General features: G+C 39.7%; 1 protein-coding gene across 5 annotated transcripts in view; it reads left to right on the plus strand.

Moving 5' to 3' along the window:
- The window catches only part of frmd3 (FERM domain containing 3), a 62,308-nt gene that overhangs the window by 8,182 nt on the left and 38,124 nt on the right, over positions 1-16,002 (plus strand). For all 5 annotated transcript variants that reach the window (XM_084945313.1, XM_084945314.1, XM_084945316.1 and 2 more), the window contains exons 2-3: positions 13,408-13,512; positions 15,044-15,086. In XM_084945313.1, the coding sequence (XP_084801439.1) occupies positions 13,408-13,512; positions 15,044-15,086 (148 nt within the window). The remainder of the gene's footprint in view (positions 1-13,407; positions 13,513-15,043; positions 15,087-16,002) is intronic.

Here is a 16,002-nt window from a genome sequence, read left to right on the forward strand (position 1 = left end):
TTTGATGCTTTCCCGAAGATGAGTGAAGAGAAATAATCTGTTTTTTTTCTTTTTGCAGCTGAAAGACAAGAGATGAGACAGCAGGAGATAGAGAGGGAGGGACACATCAAAAGAACGGGGTGGATGGGAAACAAAAATGAGATGATAAACAAGAAAAAATATAGGATGACATGGTTGGGTGGAAACACGAGCCGTGAAAATGGCATCGAAAAATCAACAGGGTGTTGGAAGGAACGGGAAAGAAAATGAGGTGGCGTGGCTGTGGAAAAAAAAAAAGATTAAGAAGATTAAAACATGAAACAGACTTGAAATGAGACTGGCGGAGCGAGCGGATTTTGGAAAAGGAAGACGGGGCAGAGAAAAGAGCGAAGGGTAAACCGGAACACGCGGCGGTATATAAACAGAAAAGAATTCACAAAAGGTGGAAAAATTGGGATTTTAAAATGGAAAAAGAGACAAAAAATAAGTAGGAGTGGAAAAAGTAGGTCACACAAAGCAGGCTGATGTTCAGTGTCGTAGTCTCGTCGGCTGTCACCACACTGGGAGTGAAAACCACTGCAAACATAGACACTTAAACATTTTAATGCAACAGTTGTTTTTATTACCACACATGAACTCCAGACAATGTTGGTCATTAGACTTTCTCACAGCAGGAGATGGTCCCCTTCAGACATGCTCTCACTACTGGAAATACTCTGTGGTTTCAATGGTGGTTAATGAATAATGTGTGCTGGAGGCAGGACACATGACATGACTTGCACTCCTCTCACGTGAGCTCAATCGCCTGTGAGTTTGTACAAAAGAGATGGCAGGTTAATGACCATTCACGGTCAGACGTTTGCACTCCTACATACAGATCCAGTGGTGAATGTGTAGAGGAGTTAGAATTTTGACACAGAGACAAAATTTCCAATATCTAATCCGAGACATCATTTTGTGGTTCTTCCTACAGGGAGTGCAGAATTATTAGGCAAGTTGTATTTTTGAGGAATAATTTTATTATTGAACAACAACCATGTTCTCAATGAACCCAAAAAACTCATTAATATCAAAGCTGAATGTTTTTGGAAGTAGTTTTTAGCTTGTTTGTAGTTTTAGCTATTTTAGGGGGATATCTGTGTGTGCAGGTGACTATTACTGTGCATAATTATTAGGCAACTTGACAAAAAACAAATATACACCCATTTCAATTATTTATTTTTACCAGTGAAACCAATATAACATCTCCACATTCACAAATATACATTTCTGACATTCAAAAACAAAACAAAAACAAATCAGCGACCAATATAGCCACCTTTCTTTGCAAGGACACTCAAAAGCCTGCCATCCATGGATTCTGTCAGTGTTTTGATCTGTTCACCATCAACATTGCGTGCAGCAGCAACCACAGCCTCCCAGACACTGTTCAGAGAGGTGTACTGTTTTCCCTCCTTGTAAATCTCACATTTGATGATGGACCACAGGTTCTCAATGGGGTTCAGATCAGGTGAACAAGGAGGCCATGTCATTAGTTTTTCTTCTTTTATACCCTTTCTTGCCAGCCACGCTGTGGAGTACTTGGACGCGTGTGATGGAGCATTGTCCTGCATGAAAATCATGTTTTTCTTGAAGGATGCAGACTTCTTCCTGTACCACTGCTTGAAGAAGGTGTCTTCCAGAAACTGGCAGTAGGACTGGGAGTTGAGCTTGACTCCATCCTCAACCCGAAAAGGCCCCACAAGCTCACCTTTGATGATACCAGCCCAAACCAGTACTCCACCTCCACCTTGCTGGCGTCTGAGTCGGACTGGAGCTCTCTGCCCTTTACCAATCCAGCCACGGGCCCATCCATCTGGCCCATCAAGACTCACTCTCATTTCATCAGTCCATAAAACCTTAGAAAAATCAGTCTTGAGATATTTCTTGGCCCAGTCTTGACGTTTCAGCTTGTGTGTCTTGTTCAGTGGTGGTCGTCTTTCAGCCTTTCTTACCTTGGCCATGTCTCTGAGTATTGCACACCTTGTGCTTTTGGGCACTCCAGTGATGTTGCAGCTCTGAAATATGGCCAAACTGGTGGCAAGTGGCATCTTGGCAGCTGCACGCTTGACTTTTCTCAGTTCATGGGCAGTTATTTTGCGCCTTGGTTTTTCCACACGCTTCTTGCGACCCTGTTGACTATTTTGAATGAAACGCTTGATTGTTCGATGATCACGCTTCAGAAGCTTTGCAATTTTGAGACTGCTGCATCCCTCTGCAAGATATCTCACTATTTTTGACTTTTCTGAGCCTGTCAAGTCCTTCTTTTGACCCATTTTGCCAAAGGAAAGGACGTTGCCTAATAATTATGCACACCTGATATAGGGTGTTGATGTCATTAGACCACACCCCTTCTCATTACAGAGATGCACATCACCTAATATGCTTAATTGGTAGTAGGCTTTCGAGCCTATACAGCTTGGAGTAAGACAACATGCATGAAGAGGATGGTGTGGACAAAATACTCATTTGCCTAATAATTCTGCACTCCCTGTATATAGTGGTATGAAAAAGATACAGTGCTGTGACCGTTTTGATGATGCTCTGCAGTCCCAAAGCCTTTAAATGGCTGTGTAACTGTTTCCAGACTGATAGATGTGCATGACTTTGTTTCTCATCTGTTTTGAGTTTTTGAGTAGTAGATTGTGGCATAATGTGTTGCTATTTGAGATCTTTTAGCCTACTTCTCTTTCGCAGATGGTTTCTACTGGCTGTAGTTAATAGATGACTGTAGCTCAACAGGCAGAGCAGGTCATTCACTAATTTGAAGTGGTTGCTCCAGTCTGCATCCCAAAGTATCCTTGGGCAAGATACCGAATTCCAAGTTGTTCTCTGATGCATATGTTGGTGTATGAATGTGTGTTAAAGTTAGACAGAAAGCTCTTAGGTGTAGAAAACAAAGTGCTGGTGTGAATGTGTGAATGAAGCATGATGTTTAAAGCACTTTGAGTGCTCCAGTAGAGCAAAGAAAAAAACAACAACCCCTAAATGCTACATAATAACCTGTCCATGTAACTCTTATTTCAGTCATCAGGCCTGGGTGTGGCTCATGAAATTGAGCTCCGGTTTCCAAAAAATTTGATTAATCACGGTTAATTTGGGATTTAATGATAGGGAGTAATTACTTTGTAACACAGAGAGTTATCGTTGTTTTTCTTCATCTTTTTAAAAACGTATCTATGTATATGAGATATGCAATACAAAAAGCATGCATAAGGAAAAGGACAGTGTTCTTATCTTCAGCTGCGAGCACATCTGGTTTATTGAAGCTCTGTCTTAATAGATTCCCCCCTCACTTTTAAAAACATCTGGCAGATGTGGTTAAAGATGCTGACCATACTCTCAAACTGAGAGTTAGGATTTAGATTGATGGGTTGCTCCTGTCTCAGTTTCTGTTGTCAATATTGTCCTTTTAAAGCAAGTTCACAGAAAGAACTTTCAAGCAGCTACATTCAATTTATTCGATTGCATGAAGATAATCATGTTATTATTAATGCTTCTTTCAGTGAGGCTGTGTACATAAACCCAACAACTGACATTTGTGCTTGTGTTTTCATGGTTTGTTGGTAACAGAATGAGCCCAGATGCACTTCCCTTTGCTTTCTGGCACATTTCTCTGAATATGCAAAGGCTGACAGAAGCAGACGACAGACTTCTGCATTTCCGAAACATCTTAAAAAGCATCGTTTCAACTGTTTCTGAATTTAGAAAAGGCCTATAAATAGAAAAAAGAAAAACAGAGATATAGAGAACAAAATAGTCTGTGTGTTTTTTGTGACGGCATCAATGGCCTCATCGTGTGAATGTGCAAACATGGTGTATCAGCTCTTTTCCCTGGAGGAAATGCACACCCTTACGTATTGTACCATGAACAGAGGAGGATACGTATGATGGACTAATTTGTGCTTCAAACATGCAAATGAGCAAACAGTCTGTTTACAATAACTCACAGGTTTTCACACGCGGATCCTCTTTTCTGTTCTCGTGGATTTCTCGATCGTTTGGCACAAATTTAAACATTCTGCGGTGCAGAGATAAGACAGCTGCTTCGGTGCTTCCTTTGTATTCATACCAGCAGTGTTGCATCTGCAGTCATGCCATTATGGTCACACCTCTTTTCTCCCGCAATCTGATGACAATCCATTACACAAGGAGCTGCTCTTGCTCCATATAGTGATCATTCTTTTTATTCTTATCACAAAGCGTAACAGACCGCGCCCCCAGCCGTGAGCTCGAGGTGTGCATCTAACATGTTTAAGATCACGTAGGGTAATTTGTGCATGCTTTTGTGCTCATGTACAATGTGTTCATGGGAATCTCTGGAGCACGGCACTGTAGGTGATCATAGGGTAATTATGTTTCCCTCCTGTCACACTGAGGCAAGGTCACAGTCATCATGAGCGCTGCTCCAAATTGTACAAGTGTAAATATATTTAAAAATAATGATTTTGAGAGGAGGCACATTAACATTATATAGCAGGAAAACGGCATCTGTGTTCAGGCCCGTCCAATAACGTCGCTGCACCACCTCAGCTGAATTCTGCTGATACACGTTGACTACAAGATGTGCTAATTCATGCAGTTTTGTAATGAAAAACTTAAACACCCTTGTCGCTGCAGTGTGAGCTCAGTTTAATTATTTAGTTCACAGTAGTTTAATGCTTCTTTTGCAATCATATTAACCAGCATGAACCAGGGGAGGCGCTCCTCATGTGTCTTTGAAAAGTGTTCTACAGAGGCTTGGCAGTCAGGGAAAAACATAATATTGTAATCATCACATCAAAACTATATAGATTTTTGCAAGTCCCTCATTTTTTAGTTTTCCATGTATACTTGTGACCCTGTGTGGATTACAAAAACAATCCAAAATAGATCAAAACCTGTGAGCCCAAAATTACTGTGACATCCATGATGAGTATCTGTAAACGTCTGACTATGAGTGCACAATGAGCTTAAAAGAAAAAAGTCTTTTGTCCTGCCTGGTCTGTAGCTCCAGGCAAGAGTCCATCACTGTTGTGGGTCACTGGTTGAAGAGGTGAAATCAGCACCCTCTCTAATGCAGCGTTTGAGATCAATACTGAAGCTGTGTGAGTTTCATTCTGACACATGCTGCCTTTTCTCTTTACACTGCATCTTTCAGTGCCGCCTTTCAGTAAAAAAAGCAAAACAAAGACAGCATAGGTCTCCTAATCAGAGATTTATGGGTAAATGGTGTGATGATAGGAGGCTAGAGAGAAAATGATGCTGAGGTCAAACCAAAGATTTCTCTACTTATAAAGTGGATGTTGCATAACCCAGCTCCCAGACAGGAAGTGTTTGATCCTCTGCTGCTTTCTTCCAATTATAGAAACTGCATTTCCCCAGTGGATAACTTATGCATTTTCACGCTGTCTATGGAGCTTACTTCAAAAATCTGCCGACTATCTCCGTCTATCTTCTGGCGGTCTACAATCAAAATGGTCAAAGTAGCCGTGAAGAATAAAAAATCGAATAGATCTCTGCAAATCAAATTAGTCATTTGGTGGAAAGGTAATGATGTATGGAGTACCATGAAATAGCCTTTGAGTGTTAACATTGTGTATTCAATTAAAAACTGCGATAAATCAATGCTGAACATGCCATATATTCAGTTCAGTCACACAGTGGGGAAAGGACGAAAAAGGCAAAGTGTCGTGTTGCAAAATAACGAGGAGAGTTTAAACTCTGTTTTTATCTCCTAGTTGCGTGTGTTCCTTTCCCCACATCCCATGTCCCACACATTGATTTGTCTCTGCAGTATCCTCGTCAAGCCTCTGGATTGATCCATTCATTAGCTCAGGGTGGGGGGGGGGTTGGGTGGTAAACACAAACTGGCTTTAGAAATATTGGCACTGTGAATAATAGGACACATGCACAAAAGCCTACTCGCACACATCCTAATTGGCAAATTAGGAGGAATTGGTCCACTTGTGACTTAAATTTCAATTTCCCTGAAGAGCAGCAGCAATGACAACAAAGAGAGAAAAGCCACAAATTAGTGTATCATTTGTTTGAATGGCAGTTACTTGGCTTTTAAACTGGTTGGCGTGGAGGTAAAGAGGGCAAACCATTATTTTTCAATCCCCCACCACCCACCCAGAGGATGCAGATGGGAGTGAGAGTAGATTTCTTTACGGGGGCATCACAGGAATTTAACACTGATCTTCACACAGTGTTTCAACTCAGCCAATTAGGTATGCTGTGTCATGAAGCAATTGCGTCTCAGTTGATAAGGAGGAGTCATAATTGAGCTGGCATGCATGTTAATTAAACAACAAGCGCTGTTTAACTAGGCCAATGTACCCAGGGTCCTAGTGCAGAACTGGTAGTGGTCACAAAGTCATGATCAGAACAAATAAGATATCTGTGATGAACTTCAGCTACACTACATACTGTACAGTCAGAGTATCATCAGGGGTGGGAGAGTACCTTAATCACCATTGTCAGTACATACTGGTAATGTGACTTGCCACACATGCTTACCTCAAAAACTGACATGATGACGCTCCTTAAAGGAAGTTGGTCTCAGGTTTTTTTTTTTCTGGCACGTTGTACTTGAAACCCCCCACAAAGTTCACAAAATGTTCAAAAAGTTGTTTAAACGCTGCTTAAAGAGTCGGTCCCTAGACTGCTAGAGATCCTCATCACATGCTGCTATGACAATGCAAAGAACCTTATCCAGCGTAATTACACAGAGAGGAAGTGAGGTATAGACTTCTAAAAGTCAAGTCAATAAAAAGCTGGACTAAACTTGCATTACTGAAGCCCTGATTAAGGGGTAGAGCAGGCTTTTCTCCTGAGGAGAATCAGAATCTCGTCTGCCCCCATGTCTGAAATCCAATTTGTTCTGTGCATCAGTGAAAATGGCATCTCTCCATCCTTACCTTTCAGAGTAATTTTAACAATTTAGGGACAGATGGCGATACAACCTAAAAGTGTAAGTCAGGCTGCAGCTGTGGCCACACAGAGGTTTAAAAGTGAGACAATTACTGGAGTGAAAGACCACCAAGGACTGTTTCTGGTGATTTCTCATGGACCGAGTCCACCAAGGCTGTTGGTGAGTCGCGTTTACACAGGAAGCAACTATCAGCACATCCCTTAACACATCCCAGCCTGATTCTTCTCGGCTTCACTACAGCACTAGACACTTTAACACCCACTCGCACAATGTACACTTTCAGATTTTCAGTTTAAAAATTTCACGATTGTTTATTTTATTTTAATTCACTTAATGTACATAATTCAGTTACTTACTGCATATAATGTGGTCTGTTGGTGAGTTACGTCCTAACAGGAAGCAACTATCATCAGTAATAGTCAATGATGTTCAATCGATGACAGGCAAACTAATAGCTGGCAAAACAAAGTGGGTGATCCTGAGTTAACATTTTCTCAACTTTGAGGTGTGGAAATGCAATGAATGATACCATTAATTGGCATATGACAGGTTGACAGGTACATTAGAAGGTTCCCTAGGCAACCTGAACCTGGAATATTGCAGAATGATGCGTGATGACATCAGCAACATGATGACCAGAGACAACAATTAATATACGACAATAAAAATGCAGATGATTGCGATATGACAGGGTGGTAAACACATCAGAAGGTTACCTGATTCTGACAAGAAAATTTGCATCACTTTGCCACTGATGGCTGATCAGACGTTCCAGGCTCTGGTTGTCATCCTGCCCTCAAGTTGGTAGTTTCTTCAATTACTTTGAGGATGAGTAAAGTTTGAGTCTGGACCCACGCATTTTATGCTGCCATTGCTTATTTCGCCTCTTGTCACAAAAAGGCGAGGATGGGTGAGTGTCATTAACTTTCTTTAGTTGTTGGTCTCCACATTGCTGCTACTTGTTCCTTGTGTAGACACTTAAAAATGTTCATGCTGACTAGGCAAAAACATTCAAACATTCAAAAACTACAGTACTCAAATACCCTTGTTCGAATTAAAATAGAAGATTTGGGGGAAAACCCTGAAAACTACGCATTTCCACACAACTTTTCAGTTGGGCATTAATTCATGTGTTCCAAGTTCATTTCCCAAAATGTAATTAGCTTTGTAAATGAATAATAGACAGACACAATAAAACATCTGTGTCTTAATGGGGCTTTTTGTTTTGTTTTGTTTATTTGGCCAGAATCTGTACTGGACTGGCTGTGAGGAGGTTAACCATGGTAGTGGATGGACACACACACTCGAGCAAACATGTCAAAGTGCACTTTGCTTGTGCTAAACTGACTTCGCTCCACACTGAGGTTCTATTTGCAGAGTGTGTATGCATCTCTGTCTTTGAGCGGGGCTGAGAGAAGAGCACTTTGCCATCATTAGGTGAGATCATGTAGAGACAGGATGACTGGGTTAATCTTTAATGCCCAGCCTTTGGATATATAAAATATGTATTCAGGCCTTGTTGGACATGACATAGACTCTTTATATCTCTCTTCCTCTCTGCTTCACCAGTCAGTCTCTCTTTTTTATTCACTCGTTCTTTTAGGTCTATGTTAACTGCTCTCAGCCTCTCAGTATGTTTGGCCCTGTTTCACTCTGTCTGGTTTGTTTCTCTTTATTCTCGCTTGGCGTCAGTCCAACGCTCTTTGCTCCACGAGCGTCCGCCCGAGAACGAGACGGAGAAAAGGTGTCATTTGATGATCTGGCTGGAAGCAGCTCACAGCGTGGCTGTTTTTATTCCGTTTCGTCTATTTTTCTCCTCCCTCCATGGATCTCTCTCTGTTTGCTCTTCAGATTTAACATCTTAGTAACACTGTTGTCAGGGATCAGCCAAAAAAATCCTAAAGAGATGTAGACAGATACACATCAAAATGCATGGATGCTGATGGAGAAGTGCAGCTTAAAGAGACAGAGAGTGATTTTTTTCTAGGTTATTTACATACAACCCACAGGTGAACATGGACACACTGACAATCACAGCTGGGACACATTTGACTAATGTTACTGGTGATATACTGGTAAATCTGGACCAGCCAGTAGGGACATGCAGCGAACAGGATTCCTGACAGCCAATTGATGTTGTGGTGATATAACACAGGCCACAGGGGAAATCCACCTAAGACTGCTGTTGAAGATTTTTAATACAGTTTTGGCATCTTGTATTCAACCAAACACCCCTGCAAAATCCTCCACGTCACATATTATATAAAAAATGGTTTAATTAAACTGGACAGGTTTCACCAAGGAAAAGGTGAACATATTTAATGATGGTGTGAAAATAGTTGCATAGTGGTGTCAGCAGCTCCGCTTATCTTTACGAGGATTTACAGTGAGTTACGGCTCATCATTGAACTGTCACAACTTTATTGTCTGAGTGCTGTTGTAGTGTTGTTACATGCTTGCAACAGGCCTCTTTATTGACTCAAAAATCTATAAAACAAAAATCTGCTGTATGCTCAGCACTAATCCACTTAGAATCAGACACAGTTAGCAACTAGCTGGCAAACAAATTTGAGCATTTTGTATCTCAGGACCTGGATTTATTCAAAGGATGTCAGATGTCCAGAACCACAATCCAATTTCCTTGCTGGTTGTGTCACAGATTTATCAAAATTTAATCTTAAGAGGTGGTGATGTGACTGCGATGACCGCAGCCCTGTCAGATGGATTCAAAAACCCTGATCATTTTACAGGTCAACAGATGTTCCTCTTTATGTCACTTTGCACGGCATTTTTATTCAGTGCCCACGTTCCACATCTTGAAACAGAATTCCGCATTTTGGCTGGTTTTGCAGTAATTATCAGAGACTTTATAGAAATTATCTCGTAAGAACACAGCACCAAAACTCGAGTTCCTTTTAAACTTGTTATATTTACTTCACATATATTAGGCCTATACATGCTAAATGACATTCTGATAACATGCACAATTGATTCTTCTTTTTTTTTTTTAGATAATCTGAAAATTTCAGATTACCTCTGAGCATTGTTAACATGTCCCACAGTGTTTGTTTGTTGTGATCGGGTCACCCTAGTTTACACCCCAGCTTACCATCCAACACTGCTGTTTCATTCACCTATCCAATAGCTATAGCAATTACTTCGTTCATTATTGTGTTTAAGTCTTTCTTTTTTAATCTTACCTTTAACAGTTTAACCATACTTTACAATTTCACCTGGTTCATTAGCAGTTTCTCTGCTAATCACATGTTTAATAAAATAATTTAAAAGTTTTATTTATCATTTCAGGTAACAAAGCTGTTTATCCACTATATTTAGTTTGTAATTTCAACTCATAAATAACGCTATTAGCTAAGAAGCATGGACTTTAAGAAGTTAAAATACATCCTGTGCTTTTAGCAAACTGTTTTAGCCATAGCATTAGCTAATAATTATGTTTGTAGTTGTGTACTTGGTTTTAGTGTCATTTGTGTATTTTAATCATGTATGCATTAACTGTTACCTTTGAGGTAACAGTTAACTCCTCTGCCTGAAGCTGTTTAGGACCACTGAACAGGTTGAATATTAATAGGTTGAGCTAATCTTTAGATGTATCCTCTGGCTAATGCAAAAGTACACTGACCTAAATAAGACTACTTCAGAGGCAGCTCATGTTTCAAACCACCTGCAGATACCTGTGCAGGTATCAGACATTAACACAGTCGTCTTAATGTTAAGACACGGACGATTTATGTTTTTGAACCTCTTTTTCTTAAATAGCAGTAATTTGGTACCCCCAGCACTGATAAACAATCTAGCTGATTCTCCTTTACTGTTGGTTGCACTGACCTGTAAATTCTGGCTGTTACAACAGTGTATCTTTGTGAATTGACTAAGGCTGTATTTAATGTTTGCTTTGCTTTATTTGGTGCGTAACAAATACAGCCACGGTGTCCTGGACACATATAGCTGTTGGTTTTTGAGTGGCTGCTGTGACATTTACAGCAAACATCTTATTTTCAGAGGCTGTTCTGTCAACACCTTGAGTCTAGTAGTACATATAACAGTGTGTTTGCTGAGTTGTTTACTGAGACATGCAGCATGACTCACTAAGAAATGTATTTAAAAGGTTGTCTTGGCAAAAACATTACAGTATTTACAGAATTCAACATATGAACAGGAATTAATATTTGTGTAAAACTGAGGATAAGTGAATGCAACGTCAGCAAATGAACTGATTTCACAGTTTGTGGCATGATGATAATGATGCTTTGATGTACTTAAAATAAAGGCTGTAGATGCTGTGTAACTTCTAGGCATATAGTATTAGTACAAAATATTTGCATGGGCTTTGTGCCTGGAAAGAAATTAATTTTTAATTGAGAAATGTTCGGGTTTTTTTGTCTACCTACAAGCAGAAAACACATGTAATATTAAAAAAAAATGTCACACAATTGCCTTTAAGATTTACATTAGATCAGGAAGATTAAAGGCACAACCTTAGATTTCAGTAAAAAAATGGAGCAACCAGATGGAAAATGGTCCATGCTACTATTTTTTGCAGACTTTGCACTGTAGCTCCAACAATGTGGGAAAAAGAATAATAAGGAAAATCAGAGCAGGAAAAATTTCCTAAATAGTGCAAAAAAGAAAGCTCTGCTTTCTTAAAGATTAAAATCCAGTCAAATATATGGGACATCTGAGGCTCAGGTCCGTTAGTCTGACAAACAATCAGCCGTGCAAATGTGCTGAAAATGTGCTTCTGTTAAAGCCATTTAACAAAGTCAGCTGATGTCAGCCACTACACTGCATTTCACTTGCAAATCTCTGAAAATAGAAATAAAGAGCAAAGCTAACGACCTTACCTTGGCTGCTGATGAGGTGCTGTTCATACTGACCACTGCTGATGAAGCAGCCACTAGACAGAAAAGAGCACCATAAGGATATAGGATGCTCTTATAACCTTTGAAACAGATCATTCTCAATCCAGATGAACTTGTGATTTATTTTTATCATCCTTTATTTATCCAGATAAAAGCCTCATCGAGATTAAAAACTATTTTTCAAGCGAGACCTGGTCAAGCCAGAGGGAGTGGGACTTTGTTAATGCAGCTGAATAAATTTTAGAAGTAACTGACACACAGTCATGCTTTTAAACGTGTGAGTGTGCTGCTTAGTAGGTGCACAAAATGTAGCCGTCCTTAGCACATCTATCTGTGCAATCACGTGAAATATGTTAATGCATTTTTGCTTTTGTGCAATTTTTTTGCTATATTCAATAAGACTGTATAATATGTCCCTTAACTAAGAGTCTAATTCATTTAGAATTAAATGGAATTTCAATGTTTTTCACCTAAAATTCCAGCATAATTAAATTCACCTGGTAATAAAAATAATTCTAGGTAATGCATAACTACTAGGAATTGTAAAGGAAGTGAGACACAAATTAGACTGTAAGTTATATTAGGAAGTGCTATAAAAATCCAAATTCCCAACTAAAGTTTCCTGATTAGGCGACGTGCTGACAGGCAGTTTTGTTGATGAGATTTGGTCAGCTGTGGGTCTGACTGTATGTGATGACGCTGATGCTTCCCGGGTGATGAGTAAATTCCAGTCTCAAGGGCAAAGACATGATATCTGAGTGAATCAATCAGTTCTGCTAAACCAAGCACAGAATCCACCTCCTTCAGCAGGTTATAGAGCAGTTATAGGACACACACACACACACACACACACACACCCACACACACACACACACACACACACACACACACACACACACACTCAGAGCTGGGATATTTGATGCACATAATATTAGCTTTAGTCAAGAGGTTAAAGGTAAAAATTAAATGTGTACTTGTTTTGATACGTATTTCCTTAAATGAGCTAAAAAGCATCATTTTTTTTAAAACTGCTCATCCAACTGTCCCAGCTGACATTTGGTGTCAGGTGTGGTGTAATCTAGATGGTTCGCCTGCACATACATGGGGGGATCTATAAAATAGACAGACAAAAAGCAAATCTTTAGACTTTAGATATATCCAAAGTTATAGAGAATGCTAAGACGTAGGCAGGTCAGTACACTCAGCAGGAAAATCATACTGAGCATCTGAATGAGTAGATATTGACTAAGCAGCTGGCATTAAATGCAGGGTGCTTATTGATTACACAGTGTTAGGTCCTGCAAATAGACTGTATTTATTGGCACATTAGGAGGCCGTGTCCAGAACACCATCATAACAGATATGTCAGCAGCAAGGGACCAAAAGGGTGCTGACGTATTTCTTTCCATTAACATGTTTCACCGTGATGAAATTATGAGAGCATCAGAGGAGAATTACCCATGAGGGTTCATTGTGGGCACGATGCAGTCATGCAGCATCTATCAGACTGAGCTCAGAGGTTTGTGGTTTTTATCAGCATAACTCAAAAGACGGGTCACGTGTCCTAAACCGATGCGCTTTATTTCTTTGCAGAGAGACACCAGAGGCCAGTTCCTGTTGGACCATGTGTGCAATCACTACAACCTGCTTGAGAAAGACTACTTTGGTATTCGATATGTAGATCCCGAGAAACAAAGGGTAACTATGACACACACACACACCTGTCCGTACACACTGCACACACCATAAGCATGGTATCTGTTATCATTTGCATTACTAATTGAGACTAGTTTGTACAAAGGATCAGGAAAAGCCTGTCAGATCTTTTGTTTGTCCAAGTGAAGCCAAACTGAGGTGGGGACATTAACTAGATGTGGATTTATCAAACCAAACACGCATTTTTCTTGTAAAACCTAAAATAAAAGTTGGAAACACTAATGGTAAAGCATAAAGGTGTTACCAGAGTTTTCTTCTTTACCAGAGGAGTGATCACAGGACCTACACAGCCGGTCAGAGCAACGCTTATATTTAGAGAAATGTATGTTTATGAAAAGTGCTTTCAAACTGCATTTTTCACTTTTTACTGTGGTTAGTTTTCCAACAGCCACATCTTAGTAAAGTGGGGATTTATGCTTCTGCTGAAAGTCTTCTTCATAACCACAAAGCCCTCTGAAACACTATGCCTACCCTACCCCTACTGTTCAGCACCACTGATTGCTCATGTGCATTTCTGGCTACTTTTTTGTAATAGTTTTTGAATCTATCAGTGAGAGAATAACATTTATCATCTCAGTATTAAGGATAACAATCGTAGGATCAATATAACGACTCACAAATGTCAGCAGATCCCTGGACGGAGAGTGCTATCGTAACTGACATAGGAGAATGTGAAAGGAAGTGGAAAAACCAGACCCTGGGGGCACAAGCATAAATGCCGGCAACGACGTCTGCCACGTCGTAAGGTTTAAAAATATACCAGCAGAAGTCTAAATCAGGCCTAAGGTGCAGCATCTTTTTCTCTGTAATCTTTGAGGAGTCTCCTTCCTCTAAATCTGGCTGCTCTTTTACCCCGGCTAACAAATTCTTCTCCTCAATTTAGAAATTCCACTTATACACAGCACTCAGCTCATTACGGCAGAATCACACCTACTAACAGGAAACAGTGGTAGTGAGTCAGCACAGGCAAAGTATGAATGTTGAATATCAGTCTGGAAGCAGCTGATACATTACATTACAAGTTCAAGTGCCAAATAATAACAAGATCAGTCTCCATATTTCAAACAGCCCACACAGAGAACAGACCAGACGCTTGATCGTAGCAGAAGCTCAGCTAGACTGTTTTTTTTTCTTAATGCAAAGCGAGGAAGGAAAAATAAGGGAAAATGTGTTTTTAGACAAACTGAACATGCAGTGTCATGCAGTCCAGAAACTGTAACATAATGCTTTGAATTGTATGCTTTTGACAGTAAATGGATCAAAAAGATCAAATTTGGTTCTATTCAGGAATATAAGATCATCATGTCTCCCTAAATCTCTAAATCAGTCTCTTTAAGTAATAATGTAGTAATAATCTTTTTTATGACAGTTTAAAATACCAGAGATCTACCAATGATACAAATTAGATTTTCTAAGATAATTTTGGAATTTGCTCCCAATCCAGTCCTGTAGTTTCTTTAGTATAAATTTGATTATTTTAGGGTAACATTTTTGGTCTTTCTCTCTTTTTCAGCACTGGCTGGAGCCCAATAAACCCGTAGTGAGGCAGATGAAGTGTGAGTGCCCTTTCTGTTTCCTTTTCTGTGTCAGCAAGTGTGTATACAGATGCAAAGCATCATGGATGTGTCTATGTATTTGCAAGTGTGAGCGTGTTTTCTTATGCCGTGCATTTGTCTCCAGAAGGTCACTCTGGTGTGAGGGGTCAAGCATGGCAAACAAGCCGACACCACAGGGACTCTAACAAGGCCATAACATCGTACACGCAACATTGTTAAAGTGACGGGATAGTAGTACAAAAAAATCTGTTTATGTTATTAATTGAAAACAGATACATTTTATTTGTTTATGTAATAATAATTAAAAAAACATTTAGATCATCTAGGTTTAAGAGTTTTATCACCCACCCACTTGTGACAGAGTCAGGCAATGTTGGACATGAGTTTTTCTTCTGAAGTCCCGCAGGGAGACCAATAGAGACACAATGAAGACAGACAAAGTGACAAGAGAACTGTTTCTCAGAAACACAAAACACTGCCAGAGGGACAAGTGGCCTAAAAAGGAAAAAAGTCACACGTTGCAAAGACGTTGCAGTGGAAGACAAGCTTATGAGAGTACAAAAACAAGTAAACAGACTGCCTGCCTTATGTGCAGGCCTCATTCAAAGCTTCATAACAATCACCACAAACAGGAAAGATATTAATATTTTTACTTTCCATCTTCAGAAAAGGATGCAGATTTTATCTGATTACTTTATTTGTCTGTTTTGTTGTCCCATTTTTCACTATTCTGTTTGGTTAACAAGTCCTTAGGATAATGTGATGTAAGACAAAATTCATTTTCTGGATGTATCCATGTAAGGTTTACCGAAATGAAATATGCAGTGACATAGGTACACATATACAACACCTCATTAATACAAATATCTAATGAACCAATCACATAGCAGCATGTAGGCATGTAGGCATGCTCAAG

Source organism: Perissodus microlepis, chromosome 12 (genome assembly GCF_051167445.1).
Source record: "Perissodus microlepis isolate ML-2025 ecotype Zambia chromosome 12, ASM5116744v1, whole genome shotgun sequence".
Taxonomy (NCBI): Eukaryota; Metazoa; Chordata; class Actinopteri; order Cichliformes; family Cichlidae; genus Perissodus; species Perissodus microlepis.